Source organism: Balaenoptera musculus, chromosome 17 (genome assembly GCF_009873245.2).
Source record: "Balaenoptera musculus isolate JJ_BM4_2016_0621 chromosome 17, mBalMus1.pri.v3, whole genome shotgun sequence".
NCBI lineage: Eukaryota > Metazoa > Chordata > Mammalia > Artiodactyla > Balaenopteridae > Balaenoptera > Balaenoptera musculus.
The window spans coordinates 68068196-68085693 of NC_045801.1; the positions used below are offsets into that span (position 1 = coordinate 68068196).

General features: G+C 36.5%; 1 protein-coding gene across 4 annotated transcripts in view; it reads right to left on the bottom strand.

Annotated features, from left to right (window-relative positions):
- The window catches only part of CSPP1 (centrosome and spindle pole associated protein 1), a 121089-nt gene that overhangs the window by 21524 nt on the left and 82067 nt on the right, over positions 1 to 17498 (bottom strand). For all 4 annotated transcript variants that reach the window (XM_036830410.1, XM_036830414.1, XM_036830411.1 and 1 more), the window contains 7 exons: positions 15281 to 15393; positions 11550 to 11699; positions 11041 to 11187; positions 7805 to 7909; positions 5981 to 6047; positions 5273 to 5390; positions 845 to 984 (listed from right to left, as the gene is read on the bottom strand). In XM_036830410.1, coding sequence (XP_036686305.1) covers positions 845 to 984; positions 5273 to 5390; positions 5981 to 6047; positions 7805 to 7909; positions 11041 to 11187; positions 11550 to 11699; positions 15281 to 15393 — 840 coding nt within the window. The remainder of the gene's footprint in view (positions 1 to 844; positions 985 to 5272; positions 5391 to 5980; positions 6048 to 7804; positions 7910 to 11040; positions 11188 to 11549; positions 11700 to 15280; positions 15394 to 17498) is intronic.

Genomic DNA, 17498 nt, shown 5'->3' on the forward strand with positions numbered 1-17498 from the left:
GCCTCTGTTACCTTGGCAATCCTACTTCCCTAATAAGCTTTCTCTCCTCTTCCTAAGTGGCTGCATCAAATCTTCTCTACTCCCTTCCTTCAAAAGTCTTGCATTTCCTCCTTTCTACTCAGGGACCCTGCTCTCTTCAATGATGGTTCCCTCCCTCCCCTGTATCGTAAGCCTCTTCCTCCCGTAACAGCTTTCACATCAGCTTCCTAACAGGCTCCTCCAGCTCCAGACCCTGTGCTCCTCCCCTTCCCAGCCCCCCTTCTTCCAAGGGTTCTTCTGCTCATTGCCTCTAACACTTTGCTTCCTATTTATTCAGTCCTCATTTCCAAAGCTAACTGGCTTCTGATCCCATAATTCCACCAAAAAAGATCTAGTTGAGGTCACCAATGACCTCTGATCCAACTGACACCTTCCAATATTCATTTTACATGACCCCTCCTCCCTGATACACTCTCTTCCCTCAGCTTTCAGGACACCACATTCTCCTGCTTAACCTCCAATCACTGACTCTGCCTTCTCCGCCTCTTTACTAAGCTCATCTGGCTGTCCATCCTCCACTAAATGTCAGGTGCCACTCTTCACACTATTTTACTGATCTAATCCACTCCTGAGGCTTTAAGAGCTGTATACCCTCCAAAAGAAAACAGTTAGCCAAACTAAAGGTCCATCCACCAGACTGGTAAATTGAAGAACTAGAGTATACAGAAGTTTCATTCATCATCACTTAAAATATATACCATAAATGAAACTTTACTTTAGAAAAAGGATACAAACGTCTTTAAAGATACTTGAATATGGGTAGGACACTCTTGCTGTATCATTAAAATAGCAGCATTCTACTCACCTCTATCTTTCAGCTCATTAAAGTCATGAATATTCTGAAAAGTAGTAGTGTCTAGGCCCTTAGGTGACTGTCTTCTGACTGGAGCCTGTAACCGATGTCTGGCCATGTCAAATACATCCATGGGATTCCTTTCTCTTTTCCTGTAGAAAATGACAAATTATGATAAAAGTGTCTTCTGGGAAGAAAATCTGAGTTGCCATTTAACTCCCTGTACAAGAAATCTGGCATCTTTCACCACAATATATTATAAAAATTTATTCTACTAGCTGTTATTTCAATTCCTTGTATTAAAAAAACAGGGTATTTATAAGGTCACTGTAATCTTTCAAAATGCTCAGAAGCAAAGTATCTTATTGGAAGAACAGAATGAGTTAGCTTTACCTTAAAATGTTCGTGTAGTAGAAAGATTAGTCTTTGGTCAAAGAAACCAAGATTCAAAGACCAACTTTGCTACTTACTAGAAGTTTGACTGCACCATCTGTAAGATGCAGATAATGTCTACCCTTTTAGTCTTGTTGTGAGCATGAAATTAAATGAAATTATATATTGTAAAGTACCCTGCATAGTACTTGACATGTACTGGGTCTCAATAAATGTTACCTTCCCCTCAGTCTAAAACAGAAATTATACAGAGAAATACAGCATAAATTTGCTGCCCAATATAATAGGTATTATCCACAGTCCCCCAACACTAATTTTACAGTGGGCTTTCCGGGAACTTGATACCTAATTAGTTAATTAATACTCTATTTCTGGAAGAGTATTTCTTCCTTTGTTAACCTAGGAAGTTAGCAAAATAGGCAGGTAGCTTAGTAAGGGAGTTTTCTACTAGGACTTTGGGGGAGTGATGATAATAGAGAACAGGGATGGGGGATGGTATCTCCAGCCCTGAAAATAAAGTATTTGCTGCTGTTTCCTTCAGCCCTAGGTGGGCCCCCTCTATTTTTTAAAATGTAGCTCTAAGCTAGAAGTTTGCCAGACTCCTGCCTTCATGTCTTTATTCACTAAATCTTCCCTAAGCACCTAGATGGGAAGAGTTGGGATCCCCACAGGCAATCCCCCCTGCTCTCCTGGGGTTTCCTTTTGTGGGGAAGGTTTCACCAAAGCCACAAAATTACCTTGTCAAGGCTGACATAGACCTCTAATAGTGAACCACCTAGGGGGATAGGAACTGCAACAGAGATTCATTAAAATGCAAAACAAATACTAAAAAGGCTTCTAGGAGGCCATTAAATTGGACTCCTGTATACCATTAACGCTAATAGTTAAGTAGGCTGTTCAGTTAGGAATTAGGTTATTAGCTCTTCTTTGCATGTGAGCTGGGGGTGCCTAGCACATATTAGGAATTCAATAATATGGTGAATTAATTAATGAATAAGAGATTCTTTTTGTGAAACTATTTATAAAACTGGAATAAAGGACCAACACTGAGATGTCTCTGATCACAATACATACTGAACACTACACCGAACTTAAATGTATTTAACCAATTCTTGCTAAATGATGGTAATTCTAACATATATTATCTAACTTAAGTTAGTACACAGAATTTACAAAGTACTTTCAAATACATACGTTTATTTATTCTTCACTAGAATCTCATGGGGTGGAAATTATTGTGTAAGATTTGCAAATGAGAAAACTGAAAAGCTGCCTGGCTTCTCTTTCTTACATTGGTTTGCCAAAAGAGAGCACAGTCTTCAGTTTATGAATGAAAATAAAGAAAACAAATAAAAAGTCAATGATCCATTAGATTTAATTGAATATGCATGTTTGGAATATGGCAAGCTGCAAAAGTTAAGGCATTTATAACATCTTGAAAGCAAATACAGAAAAACTATACTGACCTCTCTATTACTAAGAAGTAGTTGACCTACTATGGAAGAATTCTCTGTTGAAAATTACCACCTTGGGTTAACATTCCATTACCTAGCCAGTCTGTATCTTGAAATTTCCTCACCTTGTTTACTTAGCCAGAACATGCCTAGAGAATGCCAACAAAAATCTAAGCAAAGCATAATCAGGCAGGTTAACATGCTACATTAAAATCCTACCACATCCTGGATTACAGTCAGAAATATCAGTATGAATTTAACGTGTACACAAATTGATAGACACAGGAACAATTACAGATAATGTTTATGACTTAGTATATGTACATATATTATCTAGCTCTGCCCATCGAGAGCTTGGTTTCTAAATACCATTCTCCAAGAGGAACCAGGACTCCTTGGAGAAATGGCTGATTCCAGGGCAGGGGACAGGGAATATACAAGATGAGCTTGGAGCATCTTGCAGTAACAGAAAGTAAAAAAGTGCTTAAGAAACAAAAGGATGGGACACGTCAAAGAGACACAGGAGCCAACATGAAAGAGCTCCCAATGGCCAAAGATGCAACAACTTGAGCAACAACATAAATAACATAATACTGTAATGTTATAATGTTACAAATGACATTATAACCCAAAGTACAAAATAAATATACATGAAACAACAGTGATATAAATAAATGGCTGAATAACTAAATAAAGAGAGGAGAAGGGACAAATCTTTCTTACAGAAGAATTCTAAATAATATATGGAGATAACCCCTCTCCAGGAGATGGAGCTTATCCCCACCACCTCTCAATTCTTGCCAGTGTGGCAAGCTTAGTGATTCCAGCGCTATCATATGGATGTCACATACCCGCCGATATGATGTGATGAGAAGGCTACCCTGTGCTGTTCTTTCCAAAACCCCTTAACCCCAGCCTAATCGTGAGAAAACGTCAGACAAATGTAGACTGGGGGACATTCTACAGGATAGTTGGCCAAGACCCTCTAGACTGTCACAATCATGAAAAACAGGAAAGACCGAAAAACTGTCCCGGAACAGAGGAGACTAGGAGATGCGACAACTAAATGCAGTGTGGTACCCTGTACTGACTAAATCCTGGAACAGAAAAAGGACACTGATGGAAAAACTGGAGAAATCCATAAAGTCTGGAATTTAGTTTGTAGTAATGTTCCAATGTCAGGTTCTTAGTTGTGACAAACATATTCTGGGAATGTAAGATGTTAACAATAGGGAGAACTAGGTGAGGGGTGTATGGAAACTCTCTATACTATGTCTGCAACTTTTCTATAACCTAAAATTATGCCGAAATAAACGATTTATTTTTTTTTAGATAAACACCCTTTAAAGAAAATGTGGTAGTTACCCGCTGCATTGATTTTACAACCTACTAAAAGACTGCAACCTGCAGTTTGAAGAATATTGCTTTAGAAAATTTATGAGTCCTTTTGGCAAAAATGATCAGAAATGTTTGGTAGTCTGTTAAGTTATTTTGCTGGAAAATAAGTATTTCAGAAAACAATACACTGCTGACAGAAAATGTAAAAAATAATTTTAAAAAGTAACTGTCTATGGCTATTCCATCTCTGAAATTTTCCATTCCTATTATCATTTTCCTCTCAAGGACCAAGTTTCTATGCCTGACTTTTTAGAAGACCGAGAAAGGGAAAGTAAGGAGATTGTTTTTATAATTGTCTAGTCTATGTGTTCTTCTAGTCTTGTTTCAACCATCTCTTTCCTATCTTGGGCCTCCTTATCACTTAGATTAGCTTACAAAGGAACTTCTGCATCCGTCTGCCTTCTGTACATGAGTCCCAATTTAGTCAATTATCTTTCACTCAGTGATTTCTCTGTAGTGAGGCAAACTATCTTAAAGATAGAGCTTGAAGAATGGCCTGTTCCCAATACTGATTTTTCACTAATCCTATTAAAGATACCATGGTTAGGGATAACACTTTTGGTTTGCCTTCAAGAAAGTGCTACTTCTTTCTTCTTTTTTTTCTTTCTTCCGTCTATCAACACCACCACTGTCATCACCATTGCCATAAATATATTACTGGCAGTACGGAAGGACAATTAAAATTCTCTGCTTAAATATTTTATATTAGGTTAAATCAATATTCATTAATATCCCATATTTTCACAGTGAATAGATTTTACAATTGTGAAGAAATGTTTTATGAAGGCAATGTTACCTACATAAAATTGAAGAATGTGAATTAAATAGCACATTAGCTAATTAAAGAAAGAGCTGTTCTGCCAAAAAAGAAAAGAAAGAAAACCTACCACATACTGCAAACACACTAAAAAAATCATACACTATTTTGAATTAGTTATACTGAGTCCCTCCACTAGACTATAATTATTTAGCTAGATTTCTTTTGGGGGGGAGGGAAAGGCTATTTCAGTCATTACAATTTCACCAATAATCCGTTAAAAACTTTTTTCAAGCATGCAAAATTCTAACAGATGTGGCTTTATGATAAAGATAATTAATCCTGTTCCAAAACTGTAGAATTATTGGATATGTTCCGATTCCTTATCCTGACAGAAAAAAACACAAGAACAAACAAAAAGTGCAATTCTAAACTTGCCTTATATGAACTTCGTCTTCACTGTCCATGTGCAGCAACCGCCCCTGCAGACGCCGCTCTTCACTACGAAGCTGCTTTCTCATTTCTGATAATTCCATAATTACATTTTTTTTCTCCTCTGCAAATTCACATTGATAAGTGAAAAATAAGACATGTATACGAATAAAAGGTTAAATATTAAACATAACCTGACTTATCATAAAGCTAAAATGCTCAGAGTGACATTTTTATGAAAGTTATTTTTAATGCTTTATATATATAGATCATATTTATGAACATCATTAAGACCCACAAACACATTTCTGATAATACAGGAATTTCAAATGGCAAGAAACATTCTTGGGGGGGGGTGGGCAGGGAGGTGTAACTATAAAGGGGCAGCACAATGGAGTTCCTATGTGGTGATGGACAGTTCTGTACCTTGATTGTGTGGTGGCTACACAACTTACACATGATAAAAATGCACAGAACTACACACACACACAAACACATAAATTACTGCATGTGAAAACTGTGAAACCTGATGAAAGTCTGTGGAGTATGCCAATGCCAATTTCCTGGTTGTGATATTGCACGACTGAGGGAAGCTGGGGGGAGGGTGCACAGCACCTCTCTATACTGTTTCACGATATTTTGTGAGTCTATTTTTCAAAATAAAAAGTTAAAAAGAGAAATAGTCTAGATTACAGGTTGAATAGTCAACTCTACCTTCTGCACGAAGCTGATTTTTCCTGGCAGGTACCGGAGGAGACTGTGCCCTGGACACGGAACTTTCCTATTTAACAATCACAACAAAGATACACTCAGTATGTCTTCCCTACTCAGAAGCTTTAAAAGAGGAATTATTTTGAAGTAACTATATGTAAGAGAAACCAAACTCCCCACCACTCTATCTGTAAACTTACCCACATTTATTTTTTCTTCCCACTGCAGTGGGAGAGGCCGTGCCCCATCCAAAGAGAATCCCTTTGCCTGTACTCTGTATCTGATAAGTGACTCTCAGCTCCTCCATCAATTACTGGGTTTTGTCCACCCTCTTCCTCTCTCCAACCACCTTCCTAACAGCCTGTGCTTAAGAATCTCTCCATTTTTTAAAAAACTTATCTCACCCTTCATCATTCACTATTGTCCATTCTCTTCCTTCATAGCCGTTCTTTAAAAAATAGTATGTGCAGTGCATATGGTGTTTGCTTCCTTATTCCCATTCACTCCTCACTACACAGCCTTTGCTTCTCCTACCAAGTGATCCCTCAGTGATGCATTTGATGGGCATTTTAAGCCCTTATTTTACTTGGCCAGTAGCAACTGATATCATTGCCACTCTCTCTATTTCCTTGCTCTGCTTCTTATATGTTGGTTAATTCCCTATTGTTCCATCCTCAGCCCTCTTAACTTCCCGTGAACACATCCTAGACAATCATACTAATTAGACAAGCAATAATGTTAGTAGTTTCCAAAACTACAAATCCAGTGCAGAGCGCCTTCCTTGGCCACAACCTGTAGTTTCAACTGCCTACTCTATATAACCCTCACCAGAAACCTGACAGTTGTCACTGACTCCTACCCGTCACACACAGTCAATAGCACGATCTGTATCTCATAAATATATCTTGAAGTTGTCACCCCTTCTTAGTTCTTAATGTCACTGCCTTCATTTAGGTCCTCAAAGTCACATCTGGACTTCTGCAAAAGCATCTTAACTTTTCTCCATGTTTACAGTCTTGCCCAGCCTCCATAATATATCTCCACGCCACCACTGCCTGAGAGAACATTATGCAAGACAAACATGGCCATGTCATTCTCCTATTTAAAATATTACCATGAATTCCCATACATTACCACAGACCTACCAAATCAGATCTCAGAGGGTGGGCTTGAGGACGACATTCTAATATGTTTCTTTGTCTATTCTGGTAAAAAGCCTGTTTAATATCCACTGGCCTATGGAATAAAGTCAAACCCCTTAGCACTCCCTACAACACCCTGCATACATTCCAGCCTTCACCTCCTCTGCCATTTGGTGAGGTGTCGCAGGCCAGACCAAACCATGTGTTCTCCATGCGTGCCACTTGGCTTGCAGTCCCTCCATGATTCTGCATATGCTGCAAGTCCCTCTTCCTCCTCCTCTCTATAGCAAATCCCTACTCATTCCTCAAGAGTCAACTCAAGGATCAACCCTTCTGGAACATTTTCCCGGCGCTTTTCTGAGTATAGCTCAGTCTGAAGTATAAGGGACTTTATTAGCATAACTACAGCTAGCGAGAAGACATATTACCAAAGAAAAGGCCTTCCTGAGGGGCCTGGACAAGTACCACTTGCTAAATTATGATTTGTCAAAAGAATTTAAACTTTGGGGCACCAAGTATTATCATTTATAACTGAAGCAACAGACAAATCAATGTAAACATCATCTATATTTCAGATGTGAAAAATGTAATCTAGCTAAGTAAGATGAATAAGAAAATCTCATTCAATACCCGCAATCCAAAATAACTTAGCGAAGATGAATAAATCAAAAGAAAGAGTATATACTTGAATAAAGGAAGTTATAATGCTGTCAACTGAAGGAGGTCTTTGGAGTTTGCTTGCAATCTTGTTCTGAAGAGCAGGAACTACAGGAGAAGGCTGTCTCAAGCGCTGAGGGGGAGAAAATAAATATATATATATACACACACACACACACACCCCAACGTATGTCTATGTGTGTATGTATATATACAAACACCCCAACATGTATGTGTATATATACATACACACATCTCTAAAATCTAGATCCCTTGTCACCAAGAGCATCACGGATCATGATAGAGTTTCTATGTCTCCATAAGGAAATAAAACAGGGTTTCAGGTTACAGTGTAATAAAGCTAATAGTTCCCAACTTCATATTAAAATCAAAATGCTGAAAACATAAAAATTCCCAACAAAATATAATAAGAATTATCTGGATAAAAATATAAATGTATGTTTATAAATGTGGATGTTAAATTGTTCATTTTGCACAGTACAAAATCAAATATTGGGCTTCCCTGGTGGTGCAGTGGTTGAGAATCTGCCTGCCAATGCAGGGGACACGGGTTTGAGCCCTGGTCTGGGAAGATCCCACATGCCGCGGAGCAGCTGGGCCCGTGAGCCGCAATTACTGAGCCTGCGCGTCTGGAGCCTGTGCTCCGCAACAAGAGAGGCCGCGATAGTGAGAGGCCCGCGCACCGCGATGAAGAGTGGCCCCAGCTTGCCGCAACTAGAGAAAGCCCTCGCACAGAAACGAAGATCCAACATAGCCACAAATAAATAAATAATAAATACTAAAAAAAAAAAAAAAAAAATCAAATATTACTTTCACTAGTGACTTTGATAAAATTAGAAATATATGACAAAGTTTAAAAAAAAAACTCTAGGTGACCACAGGTAAAATTATAAAGACAAATTAAACCTTCTAAAGGACTGTAGAGAATGAAGCAAAGAAAGCATAGTCCACATAATGTAAAAAAACAAAAAAAACAGACAAGTAACTGTCAAGGAAGCAAAAACAAAAAAGTCAGAAATTCAATTAATATGATCAAATATATTGGTTATGATAGTATAACTCTCAGATTAGGATTAAAAAAACAAATTTTAACAAACTAAATAAATATACAGACTAAAAAATTTAAAATGCAAAACACAAAAGTAAAAACTAAGAGTAGACAAAAATATATATCAGGCCTACATAAATTAAAAAATGACAGCTAGCAATGATAATTTCAGAATTGAGGGCAGAATGCATTAAATGGAACAAAGCTGGTATAAAACTTTATGGTACTTCACAATTAAACTATAACAGTCATAAAATTACATATTCCTAAGAAATAGCTTTTTTTCTTAGACATAATAAGAAAGTGGCAGAAATACAACTGTGAGAAACTAACAACCTTCATTCTCAAATAATCAATTTTACAATAAAATATTCTCCGCTTTCCGCTCAATTTTGCTATACCAAACACTGCTCTAAAAAACAAACTTTATCAATTAGAAATATGAATATGACATTTAAATGATACTTTAAAAGGATGAGCAACTATATATATCCTAAAAATGAAGGATACTGCCTAATGTTCCTGCAACACTGAAAATAAAACAAAAAATATAGATCTGACTCATAAATTCCCTTTTTATTTATTTATTTATGGCTGCGTTGGGTCTTCGTTGCTGCGCGTGGGCTTTCTCTAGTTGCTGCGAGCGGGGGCTACTCTTGGTTGTGGTGCGCGGGCTTCTCATTGCGGTGGCTTCTCTTGCTGCAGAGCACGTGCTCTAGGTGCACGGGCTTCAGTAGTTGTGGCACGTGGGCTCAGTAGTTGTGGCTCACAGGCTCTAGAGCACAGGCTCAGTAGTTGTGGCGCACGGGCTTAGTTGCTCCGTGGCATGTGGGATCTTCCCGGACCAGGGATTAAACCCGTTTCTCCTGCACTGGCAGGCAGATTCTTAACCACTGCGCCACCAGGGAAGCCCCTATAAATTCCCTTTTAAACAACATTTCAGCAAACTCAAATTGTGAATACTTATTTCTATCATCATAAAACCCTGGGGTGAGAAACCCAGAGAGTGCATTTGCACCAGAAATGGCTCATGTTACCTACAGTAGGTTACACATTGAATGATGTAGCAAATCACATCATAAATACACCCAAGGAGCACACTGGTTAAAAGTAATCTTTTTGTCAATTCTACTTACAAGAAATCATGTCTGTATAAATCTAAGTTTCTGAAAACAATTTTTTAAAAATTAAATTGGGCTAAACGTACAAGACATAGGGTTTTTCAAGGTGTGGTTCACAGGCCAACTGCATCCAAACCCCTAAGGGTTACTAAATCACACTTAGTAAATCAGATACGTTGTACATGAGACCAGGAAGACACATTTTAATAAGTCCCTAGTGATACTATACAAACAAAATTTTAAATATAGCTTTGAAATATGAGCAAGGGTGTGAACTGGATTTTCATAAGGGCCTACTGGCTTTCTAGAGAGAAAACGCCTGTCTAATAACTTTGACTCACGTGCCTAAGCGTGAACATCGACCCCCATCTCAGAGGCATGGACTTCAAACCAGTCTGTGGTGAGCCACAAGTTTCTTTTTTAATTTCCAATCCATTGTGGACAGATGTGTAAAACAGAGTAAGACTGAATTACAGTTGACCCTTGAACAACATGGGTTTGAACCGCACAGGTCCACTTATACAGAGATATTTTTTTCGTCAAACACTACAGTACTGTAGTCAGTGACTGGTTGAATGCGCAGATGTGTAGGAACTGCAGGTATGGAGGGCCAACTATAAATTACACACACACAGATTAATCCCTGCATTGTTCAAAGGTCAACTGTACTAGATAAATAAAAACTTTTAAAAGATGTTACACAATTCAAGCCCAACTATTTTATAGATGCAACAGACATAAAATTACATTGACAAATTGCTACAAAAGTTTCCAAACACCTTCAATCTTGTCATGAACAGTTTGGAGGGTGCTAGTCTATGGACTATGGGAACAAGACCAAGAATGGCAACAGAAAGTAAGCCTATTCTGTTCATAGCAGGGAAAATACAACGCAGCACAGTGACATCATCTAGTACAGGAAGTTCAGTGCACTGCACCCAGAAAAAGTACTATGACGAAAGGAGAGACAAAAGCACCTTCTCTGCTTTCTCCCTTTTGCTAACTACTCCACTACTCTCACAATGAAAGGGGGTTGAACTACAGGTTCCATAGACATTTTTGTCTGAAACTTACCTTTGTTTCTTCACCAATTATATTTTCTCTTTCATAGTAGTGCTGAAGTTGTAGGTTATGTTTTTCTTCCTCTTCTTTCTTCTTTCTTTCTGCTTCTTTTCGTCTTTCTTCAGCTAACCGAATAAGCTCTTCATTTTTCAGCCTTTGCTTTAAAATAAAGAGAAAAATATACACTCCATACACACGTTCTATAGTTCATATTTGTTTGAAATAAAGAGATAAAATTGAAGGTACAGATGATATAGTGTTCTTTAAATAAAAAAATTGTCTGCTTAACAATAAAATATTAGGCATCTATTATAACATCCTAGTCGGCCTAAACTATTTTTCGTCTGTAAAAAAAGTCATCATTTATCTCTTTTCTTAATTTAGTCTTTCATTTTTATAAAATAGCATCTAACAAATGGATATGGATCTGTTCTCCTTTGTAAGTAATAAATATCTTTTCAAGTCAAAATAAGGAGTTCACTTTCAGACTAAGTAGAAAAATACAGTAGGTAAAAATGCACCTCTTCCTCTTTCTCCCTTTTCTTTTCCTGTTCCTCTTCATACTCTTGCTGAATTCGTGCTCTCTGTTCTGCAAGCCGTTTTTCTTCTTTTTCTTCGGCAATTCTCAATCTCTCTCGTTCTGCTTCTTCTCTTTGTTTCTTTTCCTCAATCTAAAGAATTAAACCTAGTTATTACTCTGTGAAACTATTGAAAAGTTAGAATACCACTTAATTTACCCTATTATCAACATTTGTGCCCTCTTTTTGTAAGTAAAAATAAGTTCCTAAATTTTTCAGTTTCCTATATTTTATTAGGGAGGCCACATGATGTAATGTTAAGAGCTCTGAGTAAAATTCCAGCTCCATCAGACTGTGTGACCTTAAGAAACTTTCTTGTTCAGTTTTGTCATCTGGTAAAAAGAGTTATTAACGTCTATACCTCAAGGTAGTACTCAAAAGAATTGAAATGAAACAAGGTATGTAAAAAAACATAAAAGTTCCTCCTATGTAGAAGGTACTTAGTAAATAATTCATGATTATATTATTCTATAATGACTGCTACTATTACGTCTCAAAGTTCCTTGGCGTGATTAGTATCCTAAAACAACAGTGAAATATTTTAGCAATCACTCTTTAAGTAGGAATCCCTTCCCTAGAATGGCCTTTCTCCTTTCCTATCTACTGGCAAGGTAAAAGAGGATTTTGGCCACAAGAATTCATAACTAAGTTTTGTTTGAATGCCACCTGGGGCCTGCAGTGCTGAGTATTCTGGGGGAATATTCTAAGACAGAGTCTAACATCTGAAAGGAAGAGGACCTTAACAGATAGCCTACATCCTCCATGAATGAGATAGAGAAGAATGACAGCACGGGTACTGGGTATTCATGATGCTGGTTTAAGGATATCAATAGATTTTCGTCCCTCTTAAGTATGGATTGATTATGACTATTCATATTATTTTTATAGTTCTTGTCTGCATTTCCTCTAGCTTCAAGGTTGCTATATTTAGTGCTGACAAACTTTTGAGCTATAAGAACTGTAGTCTTCTTATATGTGCCATGATTTTACATGCTAGGGCTTTTTCCAACATTTCTTTCTCACAGCACTATTAAATATGTACAATCCTAATATTTAATACTAAGTGGTGTGTATGTAATCACTTCTTCAATTACAATAGCCCTAGAGGAAACATCATTTATGATCCATACAACAAAACCTCACATTTAATACTCAGTTCCCCCTTTTTCCTCCTCCATGAAAAAAAAATCACAATGACAAAGTCAATTCTCCATTAATGGGTCACAATCATAAATGGATCTCACACCTAATGAATCCACAGAAATATCATTCCAACAAAAATGCCACACAGAAGTTCAATGGAAAGAGAAAAGCTGTCATCCAGGTCAGTGGTTTTCAAAACATATAATACAAAAGTGCTTCAAGGGTCCTGCAAATATTTTATTAAACTTGTTAATTATTTTTAAAGCTGCAATTAAAAATGACATCTAAACACTCACATGTGTTATTTACCAAATTTTAACCACATGAAGACTTCTGCTACACTAACTTAAACTAATGGTATAACTTATTTATGCAGACATGGAGCTGAGGCTTCCTTTGCCATCTTTGTGCACAGATTTAAACATTTTATAACATTTCTTTTAACACTTAAGTTTGGGGATTTTTTTGTCTGACACTATATTGTTGATATTAATAATAAATACCATTTAGCTATTTTACATTTTCATAGAGTTCTGGATTAGATTTTGTTTGGGGGCAAAAAGGGAATTTTTAAGAGGCTGCTAAAAAGAAAAATACATAAACCACCATTTTATACGGTGGGAGAAGTGAAGGTTGAAGTTATTCTGAAACTAATACAGTCAAAGTTTCCCCCACTACTAGTAGTTTTTCCCCAGAGGAAAGACTTCCTAGAGCTAGAAACATAACTGTAGTACCTCTAGATATGATACTTAAAGTCAGGAGACTTGGGTTCAAGCACCGGCCTCACAACTTGCAAGCTCTGCCACCAAAGGTGAGCCTCATCCTGTGTTTTAGTTGGTCATAAAATAAAAAGAGTAATAACTTCCTCAGAGAGTACTGAGGTTTAATAAGATACTATACATAAAACTATCTTATAAATAATAATAGGCTACAAAATGGCAAGACTTATTTTTCCCTGAATTCTACCCTAGACCATGCTAACACTCAGTAAGTATAATAGGAACTACATAATTTTGACTTGCTATCATTATGGGCAATATACCAGAGGGTCCTTCAAGTTCAAAAGGTGACTCTGTGACCCTCAATCTGTTGCTACCTGACTCGAGTGGCCAGTATCCTTGGGATCTCTGATGCTACGCTCTTACAGTCAATATCTCTATTCATTCTGTCGATCCTTAGAAAGGTCTTTCCATCCATTTCTACCGTCACCACTCTAGTAAAACACCCCTGCTTCCAGTCTTTTAAAATCCTCCAAAAATACATCCTCAACAGTAATGCCTGATCAATCATCCGTAAGACTACATCCATTATGTCACTGCCTTAAAAGTCCACAATAATTAGGATCAGAAAGATGGCATGTCTGAATAGAATCTCTGTAAGAAGAATTTGTTTAAGAGGTTGGGATTAGACTGGAGAGCCAGAAGTGTCAGAATAAAGAATATGGACATTTTCTGTAGAAAAGAAAAGCTACTGCCAGGTTTTGAATAAAGAAGAAAAACATGAGAAGTCATATCAAAGGAAGATTAACGTGGCCACAGGATTAATCTGACACTGGGATGTAAGTGTGGGTATGGAGGGGAGGGAGGTAAGGAGAGAAAATATTGTGAGCCCGCTATGAGCAGGCCTCTCACTCACCTCAGGCTCCATCCCAAGGGTGGCCACAGTATGAGAGTTCAATAAATCTGTTTGTTTAATAAACACCTGATGCTCAAGTATCTTCCTTTGGGCAATTTCTAGTACTTTAAATATTATTTGCTTATATACATAAATGAGGCAAATAATTGCAAAATGTGATTACATTTAATATTTATTTATTTACAAACTATACAACTGAGTCAAGAATATCAAATCACTTACAAAAAACTAATTACTTTCTACTAACACATGCAAGCATCTAGAAAGATTCATTCTATGCCTAATAGGTGAACATTTTAAGTGTTTCAGTTTTAGAAATTTCAGCATTCTTTAACACTTAATGATTTAATAAAATTTAAGTCACCTGGTATACCTAACATGTCTGCCTATTCACTTTTCAGACATAAGTAGAATAGTATAATAATATAAATTAAATAATAATATAATGTAATTTATATCTTATATAAATTAGATATTTTAGTAACCTCATGGTATTTTAGAATTTATTCTTTATCTTGTGGATTAAATCTTTGCAAGTTTAGTTTATTAAAACTCTTATGGGGACTTCCCTGGTGGCACAGTGGTTAAGAATCCACCTGCCAATGCAGGAGACAAGGGTTCAAGCCCTGGTCTGGGAAGACCCCACATGCCACGGAGCAACTAAGCCCTTGCGCCACAACTACTGAGCCTGTGCTCTAGAGCCTGTGAGCCACAACTACTGAGGCTGCATGCCACAACTACTGAAGCCTGCGCGCCTAGAGCCCGTGCTCCGCAACAAGAGAAGCCACCGCAATGAGAAGCCCGTGCACTGCAACAAAGACCCAACGCAGCCAAAAATAATTTTTTTTAAAAAACTCTTATGAAACTTTGAAACTGTGATCAAGTAAGCATTTCACCTGAAAACGAAGAAAATTCTTGTATAATTCCTGCTGTTTAATCTGAAGTTCAGTTGGAGGCTCACCAAAAATATTTCCCCGAGCAAAAGGAGAGCTCTGTGTTTGCATATGACCTTGAAAGGGAAATTTTGCAGAAACATACCATTAGCCAGTGCTTAGAAAACGTAAAGGTTAAAGAATAAAGACTTTGCTAATAAATTCAAATCTTGAAAAAAATGTGCTAAATATGGAACTCTAGAGGTTAAACTCAGAAGAAGGCTGAGATTAGAATCTAAAGACCAGATAAAAAGTAAAGAGAGAAAAAAAATGGTGAAACTAAAATAAAATTAATACACAGTTGAAAAAGCATAACATATCTATACCTGAAAGACATCAAGAAAACATAAAAGTTAATAACGTAAGCAACTCTCACTGCAGCAAAGGCTTTAAAGTAAAATTTATATAGAGAAAAAAAAAGTACATGTTTAAGTTCTTATTTATGAATATAAATATCCTTTTCTTAAGAACACTGCTTAATTATACACTAAAATGTATTATGTATACACATACAAAAATTTTCTAAAATTGTTTTTAAAAATCAGTAATTCCAAAAGTGGATTCCCATCTATGGTTTAAAGAATAGATTAGAAAGTTAGCTCCAAAAACATTTTTTACAAATTAAAGTGACTATTTTAATCACTGCACCACTTTTTATTTAAAAATTCTATCAGATTAATGAGATATTAACATGAAAAATAAAAATATGCTATATATTACCTATAAATAGTATTAAAACATTCTGGGAAAGGGAAAATATTATTTCATAAAAGCAACCTGGAAAATAATTACACCCCAGGGGTCTCTTTGAATGCAGAAAAAAAAAATTGGTGTTTAAATTTAAGCCTCACATAACTTTTTATATCATTTTTTAGTTTCCTTATACCATCAATCTAAAGCATTTATTTCTCTCACTCGTATAGTGCTTGCAGGACAACTGCTTTGCAGTTTAGCTGTCATTTAGGTCTATTTTGCCTTTGTGTTAAAATTTATTAATGCTTACTTGAATAGATCAGCAGAAAGGCAAATCAACACCTAAACATTAAAATCTTATGTTATGGTGGAAAAGCTGATTAGCAAACCAAAACTGAGTAGTTTGTTTCACTTTGATGATCACTCAAATTCTAAGCCGTTGAGGCAATTAGAGAAGAAATATTATTAGAGGCAGGCAAGATAAGTTCTTTCAAATATAAAAATACTATAAAAATAAAACCAAAGGGAAACACATGCTCTAAACAAAGAAAATGAAAATGTATTCAGGCATCATAATAAGCGAAAAAATAAATTTAAGCCAAATTAGTATGGACTTTATCAACATGGTTTTTCATCCAAGAACCATAAAGTAAAAGAAAAACAACAAACATTAAGAAGGGCCTCAGAAACAGGCCTAATGAAGACAAAACATTAGAGGATAATGAACCTTAAGTATACATTATAATATTCAACTCTCAGGTATATTCAAGTTCCCTTAAAGCCTTAAAATATTACATGCCACATATGTATGTGTATGTGTGCACACACATACATATGTATACACACACACTCCTACACATATATGATGGCCTACCAACAAATTAGGTGACTCTCAATAGTTTTTTTTGCATTCAGAAAGTCTGTTTTAGGTGAATTCTTAGGGAATGAAAGTTAATTTAGGAAATTTCAATTCACAAAAAAGGGAAATTTTAACATTTTATGATTTTATATGATTTCTTAAACTAGAGCATCCTGGCCACAACAGCTGCACCAAAACCCTGGTAGTGTACAGAAAGGCAACAGACAATAAATTCTGCTATGCATATTCAATCATCAAGCTTGTGCTCCTTCTTGGACATGGGTCATGGAAAGCTTTGATTTTTCCAGTGCTTTTGCTTTGTAAGCAGAGCTAGATGCCTAAAATGTTATTACTATGACAGAGAAAGTTCTAGGCTAAGAGAGAACTACAAACAATACAGGGTGTGGAAGAGAAGGGCAGAGAAGGGGTCTGTACCACTGATCTCAATAAAGACTACCAGAAGCAGAAGCCAATGAAGAGAAAAATAATGATAATCAGAAAGAGGTCAAAATTCTCTTCAATAAAATGGAAAGGTGTTTTGATGCTGCTATTGTACACTGAATTATTACAGACTCAGAGTGAGAGCCAAATTAGTAATTTCATCAAAATCAAAAGTTCTAATTTTAGTAC